This window comes from Schistocerca nitens, chromosome 5 (assembly GCF_023898315.1).
Source record: "Schistocerca nitens isolate TAMUIC-IGC-003100 chromosome 5, iqSchNite1.1, whole genome shotgun sequence".
NCBI classification, from domain to species: Eukaryota; Metazoa; Arthropoda; class Insecta; order Orthoptera; family Acrididae; genus Schistocerca; species Schistocerca nitens.
The window spans coordinates 268,522,590-268,547,899 of NC_064618.1; the positions used below are offsets into that span (position 1 = coordinate 268,522,590).

Sequence of the window (25,310 nt, forward strand, 5' to 3'; positions counted from 1 at the left end):
AAGCTTATTAGTACAATCACTAGATCTATAAGTTTGGTGATGTTTCACCGTGTGGTAGGCTAGTGTAAGCTCGGCTGCTCGAACTTTCGTCTCTTCACTTGACTGATGTTTCACAAAATTATTTTGTAGAATTTTACTGCAGCTCGGTGCACTGTATCTGTTAATGTGTTTCTTTGATCTGATGTGATCAACTATGTCGGAACGTCCACCATGACTTATACTAATAAAACAGTTACATACGGAACACTCTGCTTCGTGATCAAAATGACCTTTCTTAATGAACTTCCATTCCTTGGAATAACAGTCACTGAACTGGCAGGCACGTTTCGGCATTGCGTTTCACAGTACTGCAGCAATAATACCGCTAATATGAGAAAAAACTATTGCAGTTTGTCTGACAAAACATCAACTACTACACTGTTCTGACAATGAGTGTGTGAGTAAGTGGCGCGACAATCGGACGGTTTCATAGCTCTGTTACAATAATACAACTTACTACTTGTTGGCCAAAGTACCGCTCAAAGTAAATTATTGCCTGAGTGTATCAATACTGATACGGTGATTACTAGTATGGGACAATGGAGGTTTTAGACAAATAAGCTAAAATATATTAATTTTTTGTGTTGTATTTCCTTTAATATAGCGAAATCCCAAAAATTTGAGAAAGTTTCAGGAAATGTATTTAAAAACTGAATTCCGGGACTTTTGAGCGTCCCGAAACAAATTTCCAAGACACCGGGACAATCCCGGTTTTCCGGGACGTTTGAAGAGCCTAGGCTAGAGTCAAAATGGTTCAAATGGCTCTGAGCACTATGGGACTCAACTGCTGTGGTCATCAGTCCCCTAGAACTTAGAACTACTTAAACCTAACTAACCTAAGGACATCACACACACCCATGCCCGAGGCAGGATTCGAACCTGCGACCGTAGCAGCAGCGCAGCTCCGGACTGGAGCGCCTAGAACCGCACGGCCACTACGGCCGGCTAGGCTAGAGTCATCTACATTCAACATGAAGAAACATATGAGGCGCTAGTCGACATACTGTATATCATGTGAAATTCGTCGTAGGCGCGTGACAATAATGTTTTTGTACATTGTCTTTTCATATCTACCAAAACCAAAGCCTATATATAAGTGTACTTTAATTTCTATACGACTGCAGAACATGTTTTAGTCCGCGAACGTTGTGTACACGTCATTTTTACTGACCTGCCGGTGAAATGGGATTTGTACTGCGAGCTCGATTTTAAGAACTGCTATTATGTTTGTTATTAGCTCTCGGTAATTACAATCCGAACAGAACTGCGTGCTTTGCTCTGTTAATGTAGATTCCACCGTAGTACTAAAGCACTTATTGCTTCGTCTCCTTCACGACTGCGGCACACAATTCCCGGCTAGAACGTTACATTATCGGAAACGGAACGCTGCTGTTCTATTGACACAGAATTCGCGATGGCTCTGAATACCAAACTCCTTTCCGGTTTAGAGCCACACTGGAAAAAAAACCGCTGTTCTCTCTCGTTATCTCAATATATTCAGGGGCCGTTCCGTCGAATAAATCCCGCGGAATAAATCGTAGTAAACGTCTTTCCAATAACGACCTAGATATCTGATACACGCGAAAACACAGCAATGCCTCTCAGACTCGCCTAGCTGCGTAGCAGCACTTTCGTTGTGATTGTTACACGTAGTCGTGAAGTTGACTGTCGATCAGCCGCGGGATGGAAACAAGGCGCGCATTCCCGGCGACCTGCATCGCTGCCTGTCCGCAATGGCTTCTAGGACACACGACGAGAGCAGCTGCAATCAGCCGGCAAAGCGCGGAGGCGGCAGCTTGCTGCTTGCTTGTCGCTGCTCGCAGCGAGCGACGGCGCGGCGTCACGTGGTCGATGATGTGTCAGCGCGGGAGAGCCGCCGGTAACGCAATTGTGCCATGAATTACCCACTTGACCCGTAGCTGCAGCTGACGCGCCCTGCCCACACAGCGCGGACGGCTTCTGTCTGGCTGGCGCGGGATCACACGGGTATTATCCACCACCACGCCTCGCGTATTCACCCTGCCGTGCGCCGCGGCGGCTGTAATCGCTTAGCACCGTACTGTAGGCCCATTAAAATCAGGTTTAGATATGATGGAAGTTTTATACTGCACAATCTCGGAGCATAAGGCCGGGTAGTACCGAACGCGAAAAATATTTCGAAATTATAATTTTTTCTGAAGATTACATTGGACCATTCTTCATACTAAACAACAATGCGATACGTTAGGTAATCCATATACGAGGTGCGGCTAGAAAAAAACCGGACTGATGCTGGAAAAAACATTTATTTACAATTATTTACAATTTCATGTTATCTCCTTCAATGTACTCTCCTCCTCGGTCTCTACACCGCTCCATACGAATTTTCCACTGTTCATAGCAATGCTGCAGATCATTTTCGGTAAGTCCATACATTACTTCCGTCGCTTTTTCTTTTACTGCTTCAACAGTCTCAAATCTAGTTCCTTTCAAAGCTGACTTGACTTTAGGGAAAAGAAAAAAGTCACAGGGGGCCAAATCAGGTGAGTAGGGTGGATGATCTAAGATGGGAATGTTGTGTTTTGCCAAAAACGTCTTCACTGACAACGCACTGTGAGCTGGGGCATTGTCTTGGTGAAGGATCCATGACTTTTTTCTCCACAAATCGTTCCGTTTTCTCCGTACTCGCTCACGTAGGGTAGCCAGGACGCTAATGTAGTAATGCTGATTCACTGTTTGTCCCTCTGGTACCCAATCAATGTGCACAATCCCTTTGATGTCAAAAAAAACAATCATCATTGACTTGAATTTCGATTTTGACATTCGTGCTTGTTTTTTGTCGTGGAGAACCAAGAGTTTTCCAATGCATCGATTGGCGTTTAGTTTCGGGATCGTAAGTAAAAAACCACGATTCATCGCAAGTAATAACATTTTGTAAGAAGGTGGGATCACTTTCAATGTTTTCCAGGATGTCAGGACAAATCATTCTTCGGCGTTCCTTCTGTTCAATTGTGAGACACTTTGGAACCATTTTTGAACACACTTTGTTCATGTTGAAACTTTCATGAAGAATCTGCCTAACACTTCCCTTGTCAACTCCTGTTAACTGAGACACTGCTCTGATTGTTAAACGGCGATCTTGTCGAACAAGTTTACCGATTTTTTCAATGTTTGCATCAGTTTTTGCTGACAATGGTCTGCCAGTGCGAGTGTCATCACTGGTGTCTTCGCGGCCATCTTTAAATCGTTTAAACCACTCAAACACTTGTGTTCGCGATAAACAATCATCGCCGTACACTTGTTGTAACATTACAAACGTTTCACTTGCAGATTTTCCTAGTTTGAAACAAAATTTGATGTTAACACGCTGTTCTTTCTGTACACTCAACATTTTCCGACGCACAGACAAAACGTCAACTACTTAAAACAGACGCCACGGGCAGACTGGGTGCAGGAGGCAGATGAAACTCGAGCAGTAGGCGGAGCGAGAGTCACGTGACAGGCCACGCGACTTTCAGCCTTATTGCATTCGTATTATTGTTTCACCAGTACTAGTCCGGTTTTTTCCTAGCCACACCTCGTACATTTCCAAAAATGAATGTACATCTGTACAGGGCGTTGCAAAATCTCAGCTACAAACTTCTAGGACTTGCAGAGGGAGTGAGTACATTGTAATTTGAATAGCAACGTTTCCGTTCTACGACGGTTTCAATAAACATATGTAAAGCGTCGACATCTGTTGAGGAAAAGAGTAAAGTCGCAGAGTTGCTTGTCCTGGTACCGACAGGGTAGACGGGACGACGTGTACTGTGCCCCTGGACGTCTGTTAGAAAATATGGTTTTAGCGTGATGGTGCACCACCTCACTCCTCAAGTGCGGTTCGGAGACATCTCAACAGGCGATATGGTGAAACATGGATAGGCCGAAGTGGTCCAATTGCGTCAGGCCCGGATCTAGAAAGGGGGATGGACCGGGGTGTCCGCCAAGGGTAAAAATTTCAGAGGGAGCCAAATTCATAATCTTGTAGAAAAAACCTTGTTCCACAAAGCGCCTATCGTCCAGCGCACGTTCCTCTACCGATTATTCATATGATTTTGACACGCATCCCAATGGTTTTTGAACATGTGCAGCACTATGTTTTGTTTCATTCTAGCTTCTTCAGCTATTTGTTTTATAGTTTTTTAATATTATTCTGTGCCGCGCGGGATTAGCCGAGCGGTCTAAGGCGCTGCACTCATGGACTGTGCGGCTGGTCCCGGCGGAGGTTCGAGTCCTCCCTCGGGCATGGGTGTGTGTGTTTGTCCTTAGGATAATTTAGGTTAAGTAGTGTGTACGCTTAGGGACTGATGACCATAGCAGTTCAGTCCCTTAAGATTTCACACACATTTGAACATTTTGATTATTATTCTGTGCACTATCAAAGGTGTTTATTACTTATGTCACCATCTAGAAAATTGGCACTTGAGCATATGTCTCTCAATTCTTCCTCTTTTTAAGAATCTGACTTTTGTCGTGTTCTATTTTATCGCTTTTTATTACTGTAACGCCTTTTATACATTATAAGCTCATTACAGACCTCAATTATAGTATCCCCCCTTTATTTTACGATGTTCAATTAATCATTGAAAACTAGTGTATGCCTACATTAGCGACATCTGGTGAACGTACAACACAAACGTCTTGTGGCTACTTTACGGCAGCTTGTTTTGAAAAGTAGCGCTACTGCAACGTGACTCGTGCATATGCTGCTATTTATATATATTTGACGATGCTGGTACTGATTTTGCATTTAACATTTGACGATGCCACTATGGCTGCAGTACATTAGGACTTTGTTCTTGTAAAACAGGTATGCGTCATCATACTTAAAGCACACAAATGCATTTATATATGTCAGTAGTACTTTTCGTTATGGTCTATTTATTGTTTTTAAGCTGTAGCCAATCTGCGAGTGTATTTAAGTTTTTCCCATTTTTTGCTGCAGATCTTATGATGATCATTATAGACCGAAACAGGTAATCTGTTAGCAAAACGTTTGTGATCATAGACGTAAATTAAAGGCAACTTACTTTTGAACACATTCTTAGTTGATTTTTAAACGAATCGTAAGCTGATTTTTGGATGTGTGCATAGTGCACGTGATGTCTCTGCCGAATAAACCCGAACGGGTGAATGCCAGTTGCCGTTTGCTTATGTGGTTGATTGGGTAAGCGAATGATCAGCGTTGTTCTAATTTTTAGCTGAATCCTTAGATTTAGATTACCAGATTGGAAATAAACGTCTAATAGGAATAACAGGCAAGAAAGATTATATATTATCATCTCGATGTATCCAAGAAAACGAAATTGTGACAGAAAATTTTTGCCAGATCGCTACACTACCAGTTGTACAGTCCCCAGTTAGCAGCCGCTTTAAATTATATTCTAGGAACAGGGCGGTAAACGCGTCGCACGAACACATAATAACGCCTAACCGGAGAATAAACCTGTTATTCTAGCAGGGTTAGTGAAGTTAAACGGAGACTAAATTTTGACAATGGCAGGAGTGGTTTCATCATTAGTGACGATGTCCGCAGCTCGTGGTCGTGCGGCAGCGTTCTCGCTTCGCGCCCGGGTTCCCGGGTTCGATTCCCGCCGGGGTCAGGGATTTTCTCTGCCTCGTGATGACTGGGTGTTGTGTGATGTCCTTAGGTTAGTTAGGTTTAAGTAGTTCTAAGTTCTAGGGGACTGATGACCATAGATGTTAAGTCCCATAGTGCTCAGAGCCATTAGTGATGACAAGATTGTTTGCTAGAACGAAGAAATTACTGTATATGGAAAACATGATGATTCCAAATTTGTATAAAAATTTTGTGCTACTAATTTTTGATTTCATGCTTGAGAAACTGGAGCGGTTTAATGAAATGAGAAAACGATTTCCTAACATAAAACTTTATGCTGGTAGTAGTCCTAATAGGAGTTTGAAATTGGTATTTCGTTAATTGTGATTGTCGTGCTATTTATGTAACTGAGGTACATAAAAATGACCATTTGTGCCTCAATAGTCTCACTTATTTGGGTGTGCTACAACTGCTGCAATATTAGAAAGGCCTATTTCGTTTTATCTGGCACACAGTGACAAAATAGACGTAATCAAATCGAGAAACCACACCAGTCTTGGGTGTTGTTCATATTAACAGCTTTTTCAGTATTAGCCAGATTTTCTGATTTTTCGTGCAGCAATACGTTTGCCGAATTTTGATGGGGTAATAGATTCTTTCATAGGAAGGAAAGACGCTGTGTAAAGCTGTAGCAACATTAGAGAGGAAAAATGCTGGGACCTAAAGATTGAGGCCAAGTGTACTGTCATGCATGTCTCTTGTCTTTACTGGTTTCATGTTTCCTATATTTAGTTTTATGTTATTAGAGTTATGAGAGTTATACTCACTAAAAAGTGCAACTTTTCTGAAGAGTCTTATTCTCCCTGTCAGAAATAATCCAACGCACTGTTAATTGTGATTCTTTCTTTTTAAGGGGTGTAAGATGTCACACCAGCCGACCGGAACCAGGTGAGGCACCACAGGACATTTTAATTTTCACTGTCCTGACTGCAGGTTTGATGGCTTCCATTACAAAATATACACGTTTGAATTCCACAAAGCGAAATTCAGTGACTTGCAATAGAAGAATGCTGTGTGAAGAAACGTGGCACTGCTCTTTGAAACACTTAAGACCGAATTACATGTCTTACATTACCTCGAATATTTTTATATATCAAACTCTCAGAAATACACACATCAAATAAAGTTTTGCATCACCTTGGTTCCGAGAGTTCCGGAACCTGTACAGAAAATTGGAATAGAGATCAACATAAACATCATTTCCGCCCTTTTTATTGCTCATGAAAACCACACATTGCCTGTTGTACCACCATACAGCGAGACCTTCAGAGATGTTGGTCAAGATTGCACTACATACCGGTACCTCTAATACCCAGTAGCACGTCCTCTTGCACTGATGCTTGCCTGTATTCGTCGTCCACAAGTTCATCAAGGCACTGCTGTTAGATTGCCCACTCCTCAAAGTCGATTCGGCGTAGATCCCTCAGAGTGATTGGTGGATCACGTCGTCCATAACCAGCCCTTTTCAATCTATCCCGGCCTTGTTCGATAGGGTTAATGTCTGGAGAACATGCTGGCCACTCTAGATGAGCGATGTCGTTATCCTGAAGGAAATCATTCACAAGATGTGCACGATGGGGGCGCGAATTGTCGTCCATGAAGACGAATGCCTCGCCAGTATGCTACCGATAGGTTGCAATATCGGTCGGAGGATGGCATTCATGTATCGTACAGCCGTTACGCCACCTTTCATGACCGCCAGAGGCGTACGTCGGCCCCACATACTGCCACCCCAAAACAGCAGGGAACCTCCACCTTGCTGCACTCGCTGGACAGTGTGTAAAAGGCGTTCAGCCTGACCGGGTTGCCTGCAAAAACGTCTCCGACGATCGTCTGGTTGAAGTCATATTTGCCACTCATCGGTGAAGAGAACGTGATGCCATTCCCGAGCGGTCCATTCAGCATATTATTTGGCCCGTCTGTACAACGCTGCATGGTGTCGTGGTTGCAAAGATGGACCTCGCCATGGACGTCGGGAATGAAGTTGCGCATCACGCAGCCTATTGCGCACAGTTTGAGTTGTAACACGACGTCCTGTGGCTGCACGAAAAGCATTATTCAACATGGAGGCATTGCTGTCAGAGTTCCTTCGAGCCATAATCCTTAGGTACCGTTCATCCACTGCAGTAGTAGTCTTTGGGCGGCCTGAGCGAGGCATGTCATCGACAGTTGCTGTCTCTCTGTATCTCCTCCATGTCCGAGCAACATCGCTTCGGTTCACTCCGAGACGCCTGGACACTTCCCTTGTTGAGAGCCCTTGCTGGCACAAAGTAACAATGCAGACGCTATCGAACCGCGGTATTGACCTTTTAGGCATGGTTGAACTACAGACAACACGAGTCGTGTACCTCCTTCCTGCTGGAATGACTGGAACCGATCGGCTGTCGGACCCCTTCAGTCTAATAGGCGTCGCTCTTGCAGGGTTGTTTACGTCTTTGGGCGGATTTAGTGCCATCTCTGAACAGTCAAAGGCCGTCCGCTGGTGGCCGAGCGGTTCTAGGCGCCTCAGCCTGGAACCGCGCGACCGCTACGGTCGCAGGTTCGAATCCTGCCTCGGGCATGGATGTGTGTGATGTCTTTAGGTTAGTTAGGTTTCAGTAATTCTAATTTCTAGGGGACTGATGGCCTGAGATGTTAAGTCCCATAGTGCTCAGAGCCATTTGAACCATTTGAACAGTCCAAGGGACTGTGTCTGTCATACAATATCCACAGTCAACGTCTATCTTCCGGGGTGAGGTGTGTTCAAATGGTTCAAATGGCTCTGAGCACTATGGGACTCAACTGCTGAGGTCATAAGTCCCCTAGAACTTAGAACTACTTAAATCTAACTAACCTAAGGACATCACACACATCCATGCCCGAAGCAGGATTCGAACCCGCTACCGTAGCTGTCGCGCGGTTCCGGACTGTAGCGCCTAGAACCGCTTGGCCACTCCGGCCGGCGGTGATGTGTGTATATGTGTGTATATCAGAATACTTTTTGTTTTAATGAGCTTTCGGATCGTGCACATACATTCTTCTCAATAGTGCAATGTCAGTTATGACGACACGAACGTGAGGACTACACAACTCCCAGTCCTCGAGAGGAGATCTCTGACCAAGCCGGGAACCAAACCGGAGCCGTACGGGTAGCAACCACCCGCGCTGACAGTATCAGAGTACGTGGACTCTGGAATGTAATTCACCTGACTTTTAATATTTGTATCAGACATATCTTAATTCTGACAGTATATAGATAGCTAATAATGGTCTTGTAAAGTTAAAATGATTTGTTTGGAGTATTAAAGTACTATAGCAACTGAGCATTATAGAAGGAGGATTAGTGTATCTTTTCCCAAAGTAGCTGTTTTTCTTGAAATACACATACATAATCTAAAAGTAAGTACAGTAATTAGCACTAGTCGTAATTTGTCGCTAGTGTAGTGTAGGCCGGCCAGTGTGGCTGATCGGTTCTAGGCGCTACAGTCTGGAACCGCGCGACCGCTACGGTCGCAGGTTCGAATCCTGCCTCGGGCATGGATGTGTGTGATGTCCTTAGGTTAGTTAGGTTTAAGTAGTTCTAAGTTCTAGGGGACTGATGACCTCAGATGTTAAGTCCCATAGTGCTCAGAGCCATTTGAACCATTTTTAGTGTAGTGTACGGAAGTAGCCAGAAGCGCCTACTTCTGCCTGTTGAAGTATCCCTTTATTCATTCCACATCCCTAAAGGCTCTCCCTGGTGATGTAATTAACAGACTACGATGGGTGAACGCGTTATTCTGGAGTACGTTATCCGCATATGAATGTGTTGGTATAACACAGGTATCTAGTGACTGAAAATGAAGTCATAGTTTTTTTAGGAATGGATACCAAATAAACAAAAAACAAAACCACAGCTCAGTGGAGACTAAGAGTACGTTATCCGCATATGCATGTGTTGGTATAACACAGACATCTGGTGACTGAAAATGAAGTCATAGTTGTTTAGGAATGGATACCAAATAAACAAAAAACAAAACCACAGCTCACTGGAGACTAAGTAATACGAGAATAGTATTTCTAGTTCAGTTTTGAAAGCAACATTACAGAAATTGTACAGTAATTATAGTACAGTAATTACTGCAAGATTCGTTCTCCATTTTCCCCGTAATGTAAAATAAAAACTGAAACAATAGTGATAACGGACCTTTGAATGTCAGTAATACTTCAGCACCGACTTACGAAAAGTTAAATAGCCGGTTCCACTTCGCACGTCCACTCTAACCTTCAGATAATCAACAGTATCTATCGAAATCTCGAAAAGCCCTGAATAAATCGAAGCCAAGAACCACCCATTAATTCAAAGCTCCGATACTTTAATTAAACGTTGCAGTTTTTTGCGGCCGTTGTTTGCATGTTTGACAAATTTATTTTTTGGGCATTAGGCAGGGATTCAAGGCGTATTTATATGAGTTGCAGTTTCATCTTCCTATGCTGATGACATCATCAGAGATTACAACGACCCGGAAAGCACTTGAACTAAACTCCGTCCGAACAGAACTGAAAAGGCCCAATGGTACCGGCCGGGAGCGTCACTGGATGCGGATAGCAAGGGCCTTGTGGTCAGCACACCGCTCAGTTTCCGGGACCGGAGCCGCTACTTCTCAATCAGTTTGCCTCACAAGAGTGCACCCCGCTTGCAAAGAGTGCTCGGCAGACCGGACGGTCATCCATCCAAGTGCTAGCCCAGCCCGACAGCCCTTAACTTCGGTGATCTGACGGGAACCGGTATTACCGTTGCGGCTAGGCTGTTGACCCTGAAAGCAGTTACAGTCTCAAGAAAGGTCAGCAATACCGAAGTGTGCATACGTATCCACGCAACTGTTGGTTCGTTACGTCATCAGATCGCTGCTTTTCGCTGAGTAACACAGACGCTTGTAGTGGGGAAGAGTTCAGGCTCTTTGCTTTATTTAGCAGCGAGGCCTCCAAATTGTCCAATTTTATTCCTTCTTCCATTCCATTTTCCGTGCTTTTGAATTTTTGTTGCTTCTCTGTGCATCCTAGCAAAGCACCGAATTCGAGAAACTAATTCCGTTGTCCCGTGGTCCCGGTGCATGATATGCTATTGCCGCTTTATCCGTGTTGCCCACACGACAAGTGCTGTTGTCTTCCTCAGGGATAATGTTAATGCTTCTTTCCTTTCGCACAAGAGACCGCATGTGTAGAAGATTTTATATGCTCTCATTGCGGAAGCAGCAAGCGTACGTTCTATGCAGGGTTGAAATATTCGCGCACCTGAATTTTTGGTTCAAACAGTGTCAATGCGGTGGCGTCGAGGTTCTCTACTGGTGCGACCTGTTCCTGGTTTTACGAATGGAAGGAAAAATGCCCCTTTTGTTGGTTCTTTCTTTAGAAGCTCCAGATGTTTACCATGTAGTGTCCAATTTGTCTCTTCGTCAGAGCAGTTGTTTCTTCTGAAGGTATTTATTAAATGCCCGAGCTCTCCTCCAACTAGTGTGGCTCACGGTGTCTTTTAGATTAGACCAGTAATGTTCAGATCAATTCTCTTTTCTGTTTGCGACGGTGACTGCAAATTCTGTGAGGGTATGTATCAGTGCGTGTGGGCTTTCTGTAGACTTTGTGACATAAAGTTTCGGCGTTGTAGCATCCGACAGTGTCTCCAGCATTGCAAGATGAAAACATCCTGTAGAAAAATATGCATTGGACCACAGCCTGATGCTCATCAAACAAAAAGCACCAAATACTTCTTTCCCACTAACGAAAATCGGAACGGCTTAGTAAAAATTATTTGTTAATCACGACTAGTTTCATAATGTAATAATCACATCCTTAGGAGCCAAACTGTTGATCATTCAATGAATACTATGCTTAAAATCTCCGTAAGGGTAAACAACACAAGTACTCTGTCTTCCTGCACAAAAGTGGCGTCATAAAAAAGGCAACCGACATCAATAAGCCAAAAAGAGGAACAAGAGTAGGACGTAACCTGGACATATGCAGTATCTATTCTCACGTACTGCGGCTTCCCCATTACTACTAAATATGGTCAACGAGTATATGCCCGGGTTACATCTTGCTCTTGTTCATCTGGTTACTTTATTACTGAAGACTGCTTATTTTATGATGTCCGTTTTGTGCTGGAAGACAGAGGATTTCTTACGGGGATTTTAAGAACATTATGTATTGAAGGATCAACTGTTTCTCACCCGAAGATGTGACTATAATCTGTTGAAACAAGTCATGATTAATAAATACACTCCTGGAAATTGAAATAAGAACACCGTGAATTCATTGTCCCAGGAAGGGGAAACTTTATTGACACATTCCTGGGGTCAGATACATCACATGATCACACTGACAGAACCACAGGCACATAGACACAGGCAACAGAGCATGCACAATGTCTGCACTAGTACAGTGTATATCCACCTTTTGCAGCAATGCAGGCTGCTATTCTCCCATGGAGACGATCGTAGAGATGCTGGATGTAGTCCTGTGGAACGGCTTGCCATGCCATTTCCACCTGGCGCCTCAGTTGGACCAGCGTTCGTGCTGGACGTGCAGACCGCGTGAGACGACGCTTCATCCAGTCCCAAACATGCTCAATGGGGGACAGATCCGGAGATCTTGCTGGCCAGGGTAGTTGACTTACACCTTGTAGAGCACGTTGGGTGGCACGGGATACATGCGGACGTGCATTGTCCTGTTGGAACTGCAAGTTCCCTTGCCGGTCTAGGAATGGTAGAACGATGGGTTCGATGACGGTTTGGATGTACCGTGCACTATTCAGTGTCCCCTCGACGATCACCAGTGGTGTACGGCCAGTGTAGGAGATCGCTCCCCACACCATGATGCCGGGTGTTGGCCCTGTGTGCCTCGGTCGTATGCAGTCCTGATTGTGGCGCTCACCTGCACGGCGCCAAACACGCATACGACCATCATTGGCACCAAGGCAGAAGCGACTCTCATCGCTGAAGACGACACGTCTCCATTCGTCCCTCCATTCACGCCTGTCGCGACACCACTGGAGGCGGGCTGCACGATGTTGGGGCGTGAGCGGAAGACGGCCTAACGGTGTGCGGGACCGTAGCCCAGCTTCATGGAGACGGTTGCGAATGGTCCTCGCCGATACCCCAGGAGCAACAGTGTCCCTAATTTGCTGGGAAGTGGCGGTGCGGTCCCCTACGGCACTGCGTAGGATCCTACGGTCTTGGCGTGCATCCGTGCGTCGCTGCGGTCCGGTCCCAGGTCGACGGGCACGTGCACCTTCCGCCGACCACTGGCGACAACATCGATGTACTGTGGAGACCTCACGCCCCACGTGTTGAGCAATTCGGCGGTACGTCCACCCGGCCTCCCGCATGCCCACTATACGCCCTCGCTCAAAGTCCGTCAACTGCACATACGGTTCTCGTCCACGCTGTCGCGGCATGCTACCAGTGTTAAAGACTGCGATGGAGCTCCGTGTGCCACGGCAAACTGGCTGACACTGACGGCGGCGGTGCACAAATGCTGCGCAGCTAGCGCCATTCGACGGCCAACACCGCGGGTCCTGGTGTGTCCGCTGTGCCGTGCGTGTGATCATTGCTTGTACAGCCCTGTCGCAGTGTCCGGAGCAAGTATGGTGGGTCTGACACACCGGTGTCAATGTGTTCTTTTTTCCATTTCCAGGAGTGTAGTTTTGAGGCAGATGTAGAGGTTTTCATCAGTTGAAATGTATTATCAAACTTGTGGTTGCCCGTCGTACCAAGTGATTTGAAAATACTTTGTACTTACGTAACAGGAGTTCGAGTGTATATACAATTAACTGGTGGTAAACTGCGTCGGAAGATTCTATTCTTATTCGGGCAACAGCCGAGTAATCAATACGAGTAATCATAGAAATAAATGTCCTTTGATGTCACTGGAGTCTTCACATTAGTCATTAATAGCCGTCTAGACGTGTTTATAAGCGGATTTTTTGGGAATGGAAGGGGATATGAAAAAAGTGTGGTTAGCATCTTCCTCATAAGACATACACCCTGAGTAGGGCGGTGAAGCGAAGTCGACCAAGATGCTGCCGGACAGCTTATGAGTAAAACAGTGTGTGGTGTGATAACTAGAACTAAGCTACGAAACATGCAAGAGTTATGCGATGGTTGTACCAGGAGACTGGAGACAATGCGCAAATCGTGTCGGTCTTTGCGCGGATTACGTGATATCTGCTGTAGTTTTGTTGGGTGGTTGATGTCCTTCGTTTTTCCTGGTACAGCTGGTATATTGTACGTATGTAGACAGAAGAATACTCACAGACGTGACAGTGTTGACGCTGCGCTTTTGAAAAGTGAGCATATTGACACACTTGAAATGTTAAATACGAGAGTGTGACACACACAATACAAAATTAGAATATAAATAGAACTCTACATGAAATATAACACACAAAACCAATGGCACAACCAGACGCTTGATACTTAAATATAAACAAGCTGTTTAAATAAATTCGTTTGCGCATGGGTCCACAGCTTCGAGATAGTTTTCAAAAGACAACATTGTCCGTTATGGGCTGCACAACTTTCAGTTCATGTACTAATGGCCAGTTTCGCCTTTGTTAATCATTAATTTCTAGCAACATTCACAAACTGCAGTATTCTCCACACAAGCATGGACGGGACCTTTTCCACGCCAGCGATTCATACTGTCAGCAGGGAAGAAGATCGAAACTGGTCATCCAAAAAATAAAAAGTGACTTAAATGCGATAACGACTGTTTTCATTAAATAAGTTGTATCAATATACTCTTAAACTACTCACTGTTAAAACAAAGTCAAATAAGAACAAGAAACAGTTGAACCTCTAAAGTAACGTTAAGCATTACTATTTAGTTCAGAATCTGAAAGGAATTTTTGTAGATAAAAATATAGAACCGCGCCTCCCAAATATGAACAAATTTATTCTGCATAAGAAAGACCTGCTATGACACTCTGGTGCGAGCTGCCGGAGATTGTGGTCATGTGTGCGTGAGCTGTACTTGCTTGTGTGAGATAATGCGTGTGTTGCCGAAAGCTAATGTGTAAGTGTCTTTTAGTTATGCCTGTTTGCAACTTAATGAGCCGTCTTTGCGGTAAATAGCAATGTATATTTTCCTTACATTGTTGATATTTGAACCTGGGGTTTCCACTGTTGCTATGGCAATAACTTACGTAATATAGATGTTGTCTCTTTTTTTCGGACATGTAATAGTTGTATATTACAACACACCAATGCTGACACGTAGTTAAAAAACAGAAATCTCCAATATTCACTGAGCAAAGGCAATCCACTCAATTGTGCATACTCTGTAGTTCAAAGTTAAAAACAGTAATACAGAACATAGTATATTGTAAGATTCACTCTCTGTTTTCTGGACAATACAAGTCGCTTTATGCAGTAAAAACGCTTGTGTGGAAACTAACGTATCGACATTGTTCAGCGCCCAAGTTATTAATCACGAATTCAGTGTTTAATGACTTCCTAGCTCCTGAAATGCTATGACAACACCGCAACTCTATTCACAGAAAATTAATTTAAAAAATAAATTTTATTCATTTCGGCAGTGTAATAGTGAATAATTATTAGTTACTAGTGAAAGAAATTAACTGTGTTACTGCAGACGTGCTCGGATAGCTGAAGTGATTAAGCCGACCGCTTGCGATGAGCGGAAGATCCGAGGTCGAGTCCCGGCCTAGCTCAAATTTTCACCTGTCGCAAAAAGTTAATGTCAATCCATATTAACAAAATGGGAATAATACTGCAATGTTTACCGCGGCTGGTATCGTCAGAACAGTGTCTGTTCCTTGAGATACACACCTGTGTCTGAGGATATTTTAATGTGAAGAAACAGGCACTGTATAGATTACAAATATTGTAACCATCAATGAAGATTTATTGCCGGTATTCTTCAAACAAAACTGACTGCAAACCCACGTTAATATTTTACGGCGCAAACTGCCTTTCTTTGTAAATTAGTTAAATTCTGTCGATGAACTTCACTTGTTCAATGACCATCGGAATGTCAGGATTCGGAATAGGTTTAGATTATAATAGAGACAATGATGACTGCACAAGATCTTTAAGCAAACATAAATACGTTAGAGTAATGACTGCATTGTAATCGAAATTTTCACAACGCCATGGCACTACCGTATACCTCTAATATGACTCGAAACGAGTTGCTGTTGTTTCGCTGCAATGTAGCATTGCTAGCTAGATACGCTGTTTGCTCTGCATTATCGAATTATGTGAGTGTACCTCTCCACTCACAATGTATTAACACGCACCTCGCATAAACTACCAAATACCATCCATTCCATATTCCGAGCTCACACTGCTATTTCCACGTGCAGTAATATTTGCAGCCTCTGCTGCTGCTGCTCGTACTGGAATAACATATACGCTTACTCCCGCCTCCTGTGCTGAAATTGCTGAAATTGCTGACTAGCGCGCCCCACTCACTGCAGATTTTTTTTCGATAGTTATTCGAAAATACTTCCTAATACAGACGTTAAAATATAGACAAAGGTCCTTGACATGTCCAAGCACTTTAAGTAAACGTACAGATACATAAAAAAGAATCAATACATTGCGATACTGTAGGAATTAATATTCCTTTCTGATATTGCCGAGGTATCGATACAATTTTAGATATAAGTAATGATAACAAATATCATGACCGAGCGATGTGGCGCAGTAGTTAGGACGCTGGATTCACATTCGGAAGGTCAACGGTTCAAAGCCGCATCCCGCCATTCTGATTCAGGTTTTCCGTGATCTCCTTGAGTCGCGTCAGGAAAATCCCGGGATGGTTCCTTTGAAAGGTCAAGGCCGACTTCCTTCCCCATCCTTCCCTATTCCGATGGGACTGATGACCTTGCTGTTTGGTCCCCTCCCCCAAATCAACCAACCAAGCAAATATATGCATCAAGCAGCTCTGGTTCACAATCTCTCTTGCTCTATCCGCCAAAGTTTTTATGACGCATCGCGTTTGTTGTGGGTAGTGGTTCGAATCCCAGTGTAGGTAACGGTCTGTGTGGTTGTGTTTTCGGTAAACTGTGTGGCCCAAGCTACCATCTACCTTCTTGAAAACTGCAGCCGAATTAAAACATCTCACCACCGCATTGCTCAATAATGGTTATTCGTTCCGTGAGGTGAAAAGAGCGTTAACACCACCGCGTAGAAATCAAAAATGGTTCAAATGGCTCTGAGCACTATGGGACTTAACTTCTGAGGTCATCAGTCCCCTAGAACTTAGAACTACTGAAACCTAACTTAAACTCAGGACAGCACACACATCCATGCCCGAGGCAGGATTCGAACCTGCGACCGTAGCGGTCGCACGGTTCCAGACTGTAGCGCCTAGAACCGCTGCGCCACCCCGGCCGGAGCGTAGAAATCATAGTGATGCTCAAGCGCTGGTGAAATAGAAAGTTTTCCTGCCATTCATTAAGGACGTGACTGACGGCATACGAAAAATATGGAGAATGCGGAAAATCGCGGTAGTTTACACAAGGATGCCTGCCAACCGCTGAAAAAAAGGTGGAATTTATAGGGTTCCGGGTAGTTGTGGGGAGGTGTACGTGAGTACTACAAAAAGAAGTGTCAAAAAACGACTCGAAGAGCACACGGGCAATTGCAGAAGAGGGGAGATAGACAAATAAGCTGCTGCGGAACATGCTTTACAGCCACGAGACCATCACATTCATTTTGGCCGGACTCAAGTACTTGCAGCCACAAACGGATACCACGAATGACTATACAGAGAGAGGCCATAGAGATTGTAGCACACCCCAGGAATTTTAAAAGGAAGGAGGAGGGCGTGAAAATGAATGGAATGTTGACGTCGGTGCTGAAGAAGAACCGTGGGATGATAGTACGTAACCGTGGGATGATAGTACGTAACAGCGGACGACTGCAGTCGACAACGGGCAATTGCACTCGCGTATTGTCCGCAGCTCGTGGTCGTGCGTTAGCGTTCTCGCTTCCCGCGCCCGGGTTCCCGGGTTCGATTCACGGCGGGGTCAGGGATTTTTCTGCCTCGTGATGGCTGGGTGTTGTGTGATGTCCTTAGGTTAGTTAGGTTTAAGTAGTTGTAAGTTCTAGGGGACTGATGACCATAGATGTTGAGTCCCATAGTCCTCAGAGCCACTTGAACCATTTTTTGAACCACTAGCGTATTCAAAACATGTGACGTCACGTCACTGCGCGGAAACGGAATTTTGCTGTAGTCAGTAGCGAGCCAGGTTGTGAATAGGACGTTCAACAAAGCTACGATCCCCCTTGAAAATGTCCTCCACAGATGGGGACGAAACGTCCGGTTTTGAAGTGAAATCCCTTAGTCTACGGCATAATACCCCGAAACATTTTATTAACTTTGACAATTCCGGTCGTGAATGTTAACACTTCACAGGAAGTTATATTTCGTTCCACAGTAAAATTTGTTTTAAAAATGCAAAATAATTTGCGAATACAACTTCCAGATTACGTCAGCGCATCTACGAGTTGAAGCTAAGGACTGATATCGTTACCAAGTAGATGTGAATAGTCTTGTATTTGACAATACGGTTTATTTGTGTCTAAATATTATGAGTGGAATCGTAAGGATCATTATATATCTGTCTCGTAAAAGTGCATTGGTCCTCAGATGTAAATAGCACAGGGTGTCCCACTCAAACCTCCCTTATTTCAAAGACCAAGGAAAAAAAAAACTACAGTATATACGATAGTGAAAAATGCACCACATTGTAGAGCATCTCAAAGAATTTATTTATTTATCATCAGTACACCTCTAAATTTGAACCATTTGTAGCACGTAGAATATCGATTCTATATTCAATTTCTTTCCAACGTCTTTAAAACATTTCCTTTGTTACTGTTGCAATCGCATTAGTGATACGATGTCGCAACGTAGGAACATCGTCCACTTTGGTCGCATACACGAGGTGCTTCACGAATCCCCACATGAGGAAATCAAGCAGCGTAAGGTCGGGTGAATGTGGTGGGTCCTCCGCGTCCGATCCAACGATTGGGAAATTTCCTATCCAGGAACTTGCGAACTGCCGTTGGCCAATGCGGCGGAGCTCCATCTTGTCGAAAAATCTTGTATCTGAGGGAACACAAACTGCTCCAACATGCCCAGATACACTGATCCATTCACTGTTTGTTCCTCAAAGAAGAACGGTCCAACAATCCTGTCGTGCATCAGCCTACACCAGACGTTTAGTTTAGGGCTATCACGAACATGTTCAATGACAACGTGCGGATTTTGCGAACACCCAATCCGAACATTATGGCTATTTACCCTTCTTGATAGATGAAAGGTCGCCTCATCTGAAAATAAACATATTTCCAGGAAGCTGGCATCCATATCAATACGCTGCAGCATATCCGCAGCACATTGTTCTCGGCGTTGTTTGTCGTTTGGCGTCAGACGTTGCTGAATTTGCACTTCGTAAACACACTGAAACACGTATGTATTCATTACCAGCGATGGCGAGGCATGACAAAATCTCTGACCAGAGAGTTATTTATCGTTGCTAGTCTGCGCTTGACCGCGCGAGTCGTCAGTTGGATAGTAGTAGCAGTCTGGAGCAGTTGCATGTAGCGAGTCGGCAGGAACAGTTGCACTCTATCTGCAGTAGTAGTCAGTCGGCAGTAGTGTGTGGCGAGTGGGGAGAGAGAGTAGTCGGTTGGAGAGCAGTAGCAGTCTGGAGCAGTTGCATGTAGCGAGTGGACGGTTGTACTGAGCGGGCGTCGGCATGCATCGACGGCGTGCTGTTCTTCCGAATCTGGTCAGGATTGTGGTGGACGATGTGTATTATTGTAGAAGGTAATGAAGCAGCATTGCGCTCAGCTAATAACGTATGTTAATTGTAATTAATTTGTTCAAAAAATGCCCCAATAATAATTTTTCTATAAAGTAACTTTTTTAAAGAAAAGGATTCATTTCAAGTTAAATAATATTTCCCATGCATTCCCTCCAAGAATCAGAATTAAATATGGGGCAGCATTGCACGGAGCTGTGCCGAAAAATAAGAGCAGATGTAGGTGCAGTTTTACTGAGGTAAGAATTTATCAGGTTTAATTATTTTTCAGGGCCGAAGGTCAGCATTGCTGCCCTTATAAGATTTATCAGGTTTAATTATTTGTGTTGCGATGTTACATTCAGTTCATGGTTCATTATCTAATTAATATTATTGTGTGGGTTTTAGGTCAATTTGCATTTATCAATTTTGTGGGGAGTTTACATTTGGGCCATTGTTATTCTTTAATTTTGCAAGGAGGTTACGCTTGACTCATTTTTATTATTCACTTTTGTGGGAAGACAACATTTGGCACACATTTTTTTTTATAATCATTGATTTTCAAATTTCTTGCGGGGAGGTTACAACACATACAAAGAGATGGTGAACGGCACGATGTAATGTTGATCGAGGTAAATCAAGTTACCTATGTGCTTAGCGTGGGCTTTGAGAAACGTTTTTCTGATGTCCTCCACTGTCTCTTCTGAAACTCTGTAATGTGCACTGCCAGAATGTTTCAGAACACTTTCTGTTGCCAGAAACTTCCTATACCATTCCCTAATTGTTTTCACATCAGCTGGATCACATTCATACACACGACGATAATTTCTTTGCAGAGTAATCGGCGATTTTGTTTCTGCAAACCACACTACTGCTTGTGCTCGCTGCTGTGGAGTCGCCATTTTCACTTCGTGCGACCGTCCTGCACTCTGGCGACGACACTTCGGCCCGTCTGACGCGGGAATATAAATTCTTTGAAGTGCTCTACACTGTGGTGCATTTCTTGTTGTCGTAACTGCTGAGGTTTTCTTTGAAATAATGGAGGTTTGAGTGGGACATCCTGTATAATGAATAACGAAGATCCTTCAGCGAATGTTACCTGACGCACTATCAACATTTTCTCAGCGATCAACGTTGTCCTGAAACTGTTTCGATATCTGTACTGGATTAAACAAAAGTCATAAAACATAAAACTTTATTTTGTATAAAGACCAGATGTTATGAACAGAAACAGACGACATTAGTAACGTGTACAATAGAGGAGTCTTCACAAAACTAAACGCTTCCCGCCAAGAAACAGTATACTGCCTTCTACTTGTGTGGAAGCAGTAAACTAAATGGAACGTTCAGCATTGCAGCGCGGCAACAATCGTAAGTATCGAAAGTATAGTAAGTATCTGTGACAGATGTGGAAGGGAAATCAGCAGTCTGCAGGTGGCTATATCCAACCAGACTCCTACGAACAGACATCCAACCAAACAGACTTCTACAAACGGCGGATATTGAAACGTGTACCACGATGGGAAAAAAATGTTGAGAACGTTGGTAACTATGTAGCAAAGTAGACAAAAGATGTAAGTTCATGTGAGATTTTTTCTTTTGTTACCTATTAAACTTTTTGGTAACAAAATTATTGTAAGTTGCTCCCCGATCTCCCCCCTTGTATGCTGCGTGTCCACACTTGGCTCTTATGACTCTGCTGGGGGACACTTTCAGTGAGGTGTTTGAATGTCAGTGCAGGAATGGTAGCCCATTATTGCTCAAGAGCCAACACCAGAGAAAGTAGTGATGTGGTGCGATGTGGTCCGGAGCGAAGTCGTCGTTCTGACACATTCCTAAAGCGCTGTTGACCACACACCATTGACCACAGACACTACTTTACGACAGAGTACGTTTTTATGCTGATGCAGTCATCGTCTCCGAGCAGTTCCTCTGATCTTCTTTCTACTTTTACGAATTTAGCTGCAAATAGCTTATTTCTTGTCTTTTTACATTGGTTCACGACAAGCTTGTTTCGGAATTAGTGTCTTTCAAATGTTCCCGGTTCAAATGGCTCTGAGCACTATGGGACTCAACATCTTAGGTCATAAGTCCCCTAGAACTTAGAACTACTTAAACCTAACTAACCTAAGGACATCACACACACCCATGCCCGAGGCAGGATTCGAACCTGCGACCGTAGCAGTCCCGCGGTTCCGGACTGCAGCGCCAGAACCGCTAGACCACCGCGGCCGGCAAATGTTCCTGTCGACATAACATTTATGTATCATTTTATTCTACACCTGTGTAACAGTACCATGAGATTTTAATCTTATACTAACGTCTAGATGGAGTAACGACCATAAAGCATCCTGGGGCGTAATTTCTTTTATTTACTACGTTGTTAATGTAAGTCAAGCATTTACTTCCTACAGGAATTTCGTGTTTTTCGCAGCTGTCAAATGACAGATCCTCCCATTGATACATCGTGTTCACAAATAAATTATATTTCAGACAGTCAGAGGTATTTTATTGTGAAGAGAACGTATCAATGGAACGATCAGTCATTTCATAATTCTAAAAAAATAATACGAATTTTTTATAGAACGTAAATACTTTACCTATATTAACAACGTAGTAAACAAAAGAAATTACGTTCCAGGGTGTTTTACGCACTTTACCCCCTCTAGACGTAAGTATAATGTAAGTTAGAAATCTCATAGTTCTCTTACATATGTGTAGTATAAAATAATACGTAAAACAATGTAATGTCAACAGGAAAACTTGAAAACGGAAAAATGCCGGAACAATCTCGTCGTGAATCTATGTAAAAAGGACGAGAAATATACTATTTGCTGCTAATTTTGTAAAATTATAAAGACGATGTCGTATTATGACCTTATGCAAGGTAAGTATCCAACAGAGAAGACGTGTTCTTCTGATGTACGCAATACGCAGTGCTATAAAATGTGTTTATATCCTTCCGCATTTAGCATTTTCTTAAGCACGATAAGGGGCCCACTCTCTTACCACGGAAAACACCATCCGTACCGCATTACAAACGCCTCGGTACTTCACAGTCGGGACTACAAATGGTGGTGGGTAATGTTATCTAGCCATTCGCCAAACCGACACTGCGATCGGGTTGGCACTGGATATATCGTGATTTATAACTGCAAGTCACTCTTTTCCAGTCATGCGCTGTCCAGTGCCGTCGCTGTTTACAGCACCTAAAGCGTCGCTTACCACTGACTACACACAAGTGGGGCTTCTGAGGAGCTGCTCACCAGTTGTACCGTATTCTATTCCTTTGAATCCCTACGAACAGTCATTGTGCCAGATGGGCTGCTGGTAGCAACTCGGAATTCACGGATTATTCTTTCTGTTGATTTCGTGTGACTGCTCACAGCCACCCCCCGGACTGTCCGTCAGCATGCGATGCCACTATCCGAATGTACTGTAATAGTTTTAGATCATGCGGCATCGGACGTCTGGAAAGCGGCTATCGCGTGTAATAAGCCTGCTGAATAGCTTTGCTATGTAGTTCAGACTACTACACGGAATCACTGAATAAATATTGGCGATGGCGTACAAGAAATGGAATGTAAAATGAATTCTGATTTTCATTAACAAAAATAACCTCTTTGAAGTGACTGAACAGAATGCACCAACTGGTGTACGTTAATCACGCCTAGCAGGCGAACAACATTTACGTAACACAATATACACAAACATATGATAAACATTTGAACTTGCTGTAAGTTAGATTGATCTACATCAACTGTCAGTAATGATTTTAATGTTACAGAATTTGCCTTGTACTGAAGGTACATTGAGTACTGTGGTGGCAATAAATTCTTTAATTGAATAATCAATGAACACTATAGAACTGATGGTTAATAGAGATGTTAAAAACATTACTTTATAATCATTTTGTTCTAATGAAACTGAAAGAGTTTTTACGTTGATAGTCTACTGAAAAGCCACCACATCGAGTTGAACTGCAATTATTGTGGCACAGTACCTGGGGTCTTCTGTCAGTTGTATAATCCGGCGTTTGTTGGAAATTATATCCTCTTGTTGCATTAATACGCCGATTCTCACGTAATATAGCCTTTTTACTGGTATTGCTGCACACACAGTGATGGATTAGGGTAATAATGAACTATTTTCTGTAAATAATTGATGACACTCATGGAATGCACTTTGAATCACAAACTTATTATTTCACTCAGACATTACACTGTAGAGAACTTGACTTGATAAATACATAAACTGGTTCGCTACGGATAAATGTACTTGTTATGGCGGCGGTATAAAATGCACTATTCATAAAAACATTGTCGTACGATAGCTACTAGTTCGTTGCTTGTGCTGGCGTGAGCTCATCAATGGATCTCATATGGTAGTAAGATCACATTGCAACATTAGCTGCAGACACTGGTCACTTCATACCTTGCTGCTGGTCGCTGCAGTCAGTCGTAAATTACGCAGACTTCCACAAGCCGTGCCATGTGCTTTTGGAGCGGGAATAGCAACTATATCGCTCACAAGCCGTCTCCGTCCAAATGTTGCATCCTGCAAGCCTTGTTGTCCATTTGACTTGCTGACACACCATAAATCCAGTTCGTGTTTGTTGTAAGCTCACTTTTAACTGTCTATAAGCAACGTTACCGTACCGTACTTAAACCGTCACTTTCGCGCCGCGTAATCTCTGTTCTGCATCTGAACAATTCCAGAACACATCTCTCTCTACTGCCAAATTCACGCGCCAACGTGCATTTTCCGCGTTCTCTGGGATTTCCCTCACATTTAAACATTAATTTACACTTGCCAAGTTCTCTAATTACAAATGGACATACCATAACATTACCATATTCAATTACAGTCATTATATACACTCCTGGAAATTGAAATAAGAACACCGTGAATTCATTGTCCCAGGAAGGGGAAACTTTATTTACACATTCCTGGGGTCAGATACATCACATGATCACACTGACAGAACCACAGGCACATAGACACAGGCAACAGAGCATGCACAATGTCGGCACTAGTACAGTGTATATCCACCTTTCGCAGCAATGCAGGCTGCTATTCTCCCATGGAGACGATCGTAGAGATGCTCGATGTAGTCCTGTGGAACGGCTTGCCATGCCATTTCCACCTGGCGCCTCAGTTGGACCAGCGTTCGTGCTGGACGTGCAGACCGCGTGAGACGACGCTTCATCCAGTCCCAAACATGCTCAATGGGGGACAGATCCGGAGATCTTGCTGGCCAGGCTAGTTGACTTACACCTTCCAGAGCACGTTGGGTGGCACAGGATACATGCGGACGTGCATTGTCCTATTGGAACAGCAAGTTCCCTTGCCGGTCTAGGAATGGTAGAACAATGGGTTCGATGACGGTTTGGATGTACCGTGCACTATTCAGTGTCCCCTCGACGATCACCAGTGGTGTACGGCCAGTGTAGGAGATCGCTCCCCACACCATGATGCCGGGTGTTGGCCCTGTGTGCCTCGGTCGTATGCAGTCCTGATTGTGGCGCTCACCTGCACGGCGCCAAACACGCATACGACCATCATTGGCACCTCGGCAGAAGCGACTCTCATCGCTGAAGACGACACGTCTCCATTCGTCCCTCCATTCACGCCTGTCGCGACACCACTGGAGACGGGCTGCACGATGTTGGGGCGTGAGCGGAAGACGGCCTAACGGTGTGCGGGACCGTAGCCCAGCTTCATGGAGACGGTTGCGAATGGTCCTCGCCGATACCCCAGGAGCAACAGTGTCCCTAATTTGCTGGGAAGTGGCGGTGCGGTCCCCTACGGCACTGCGTAGGATCCTACGGTCTTGGC

General features: G+C 43.9%; 1 protein-coding gene across 1 annotated transcript in view; it reads left to right on the forward strand.

Annotated features, from left to right (window-relative positions):
* Positions 1–25,310, forward strand: part of LOC126259740 (uncharacterized) — a 459,982-nt gene that overhangs the window by 262,292 nt on the left and 172,380 nt on the right. Inside the window, exon 2 of the mRNA XM_049956726.1 lies at positions 6,531–6,565. Within this exon, the coding sequence (XP_049812683.1) occupies positions 6,540–6,565 (26 nt within the window). The 5' untranslated portion in view covers positions 6,531–6,539. The remainder of the gene's footprint in view (positions 1–6,530; positions 6,566–25,310) is intronic.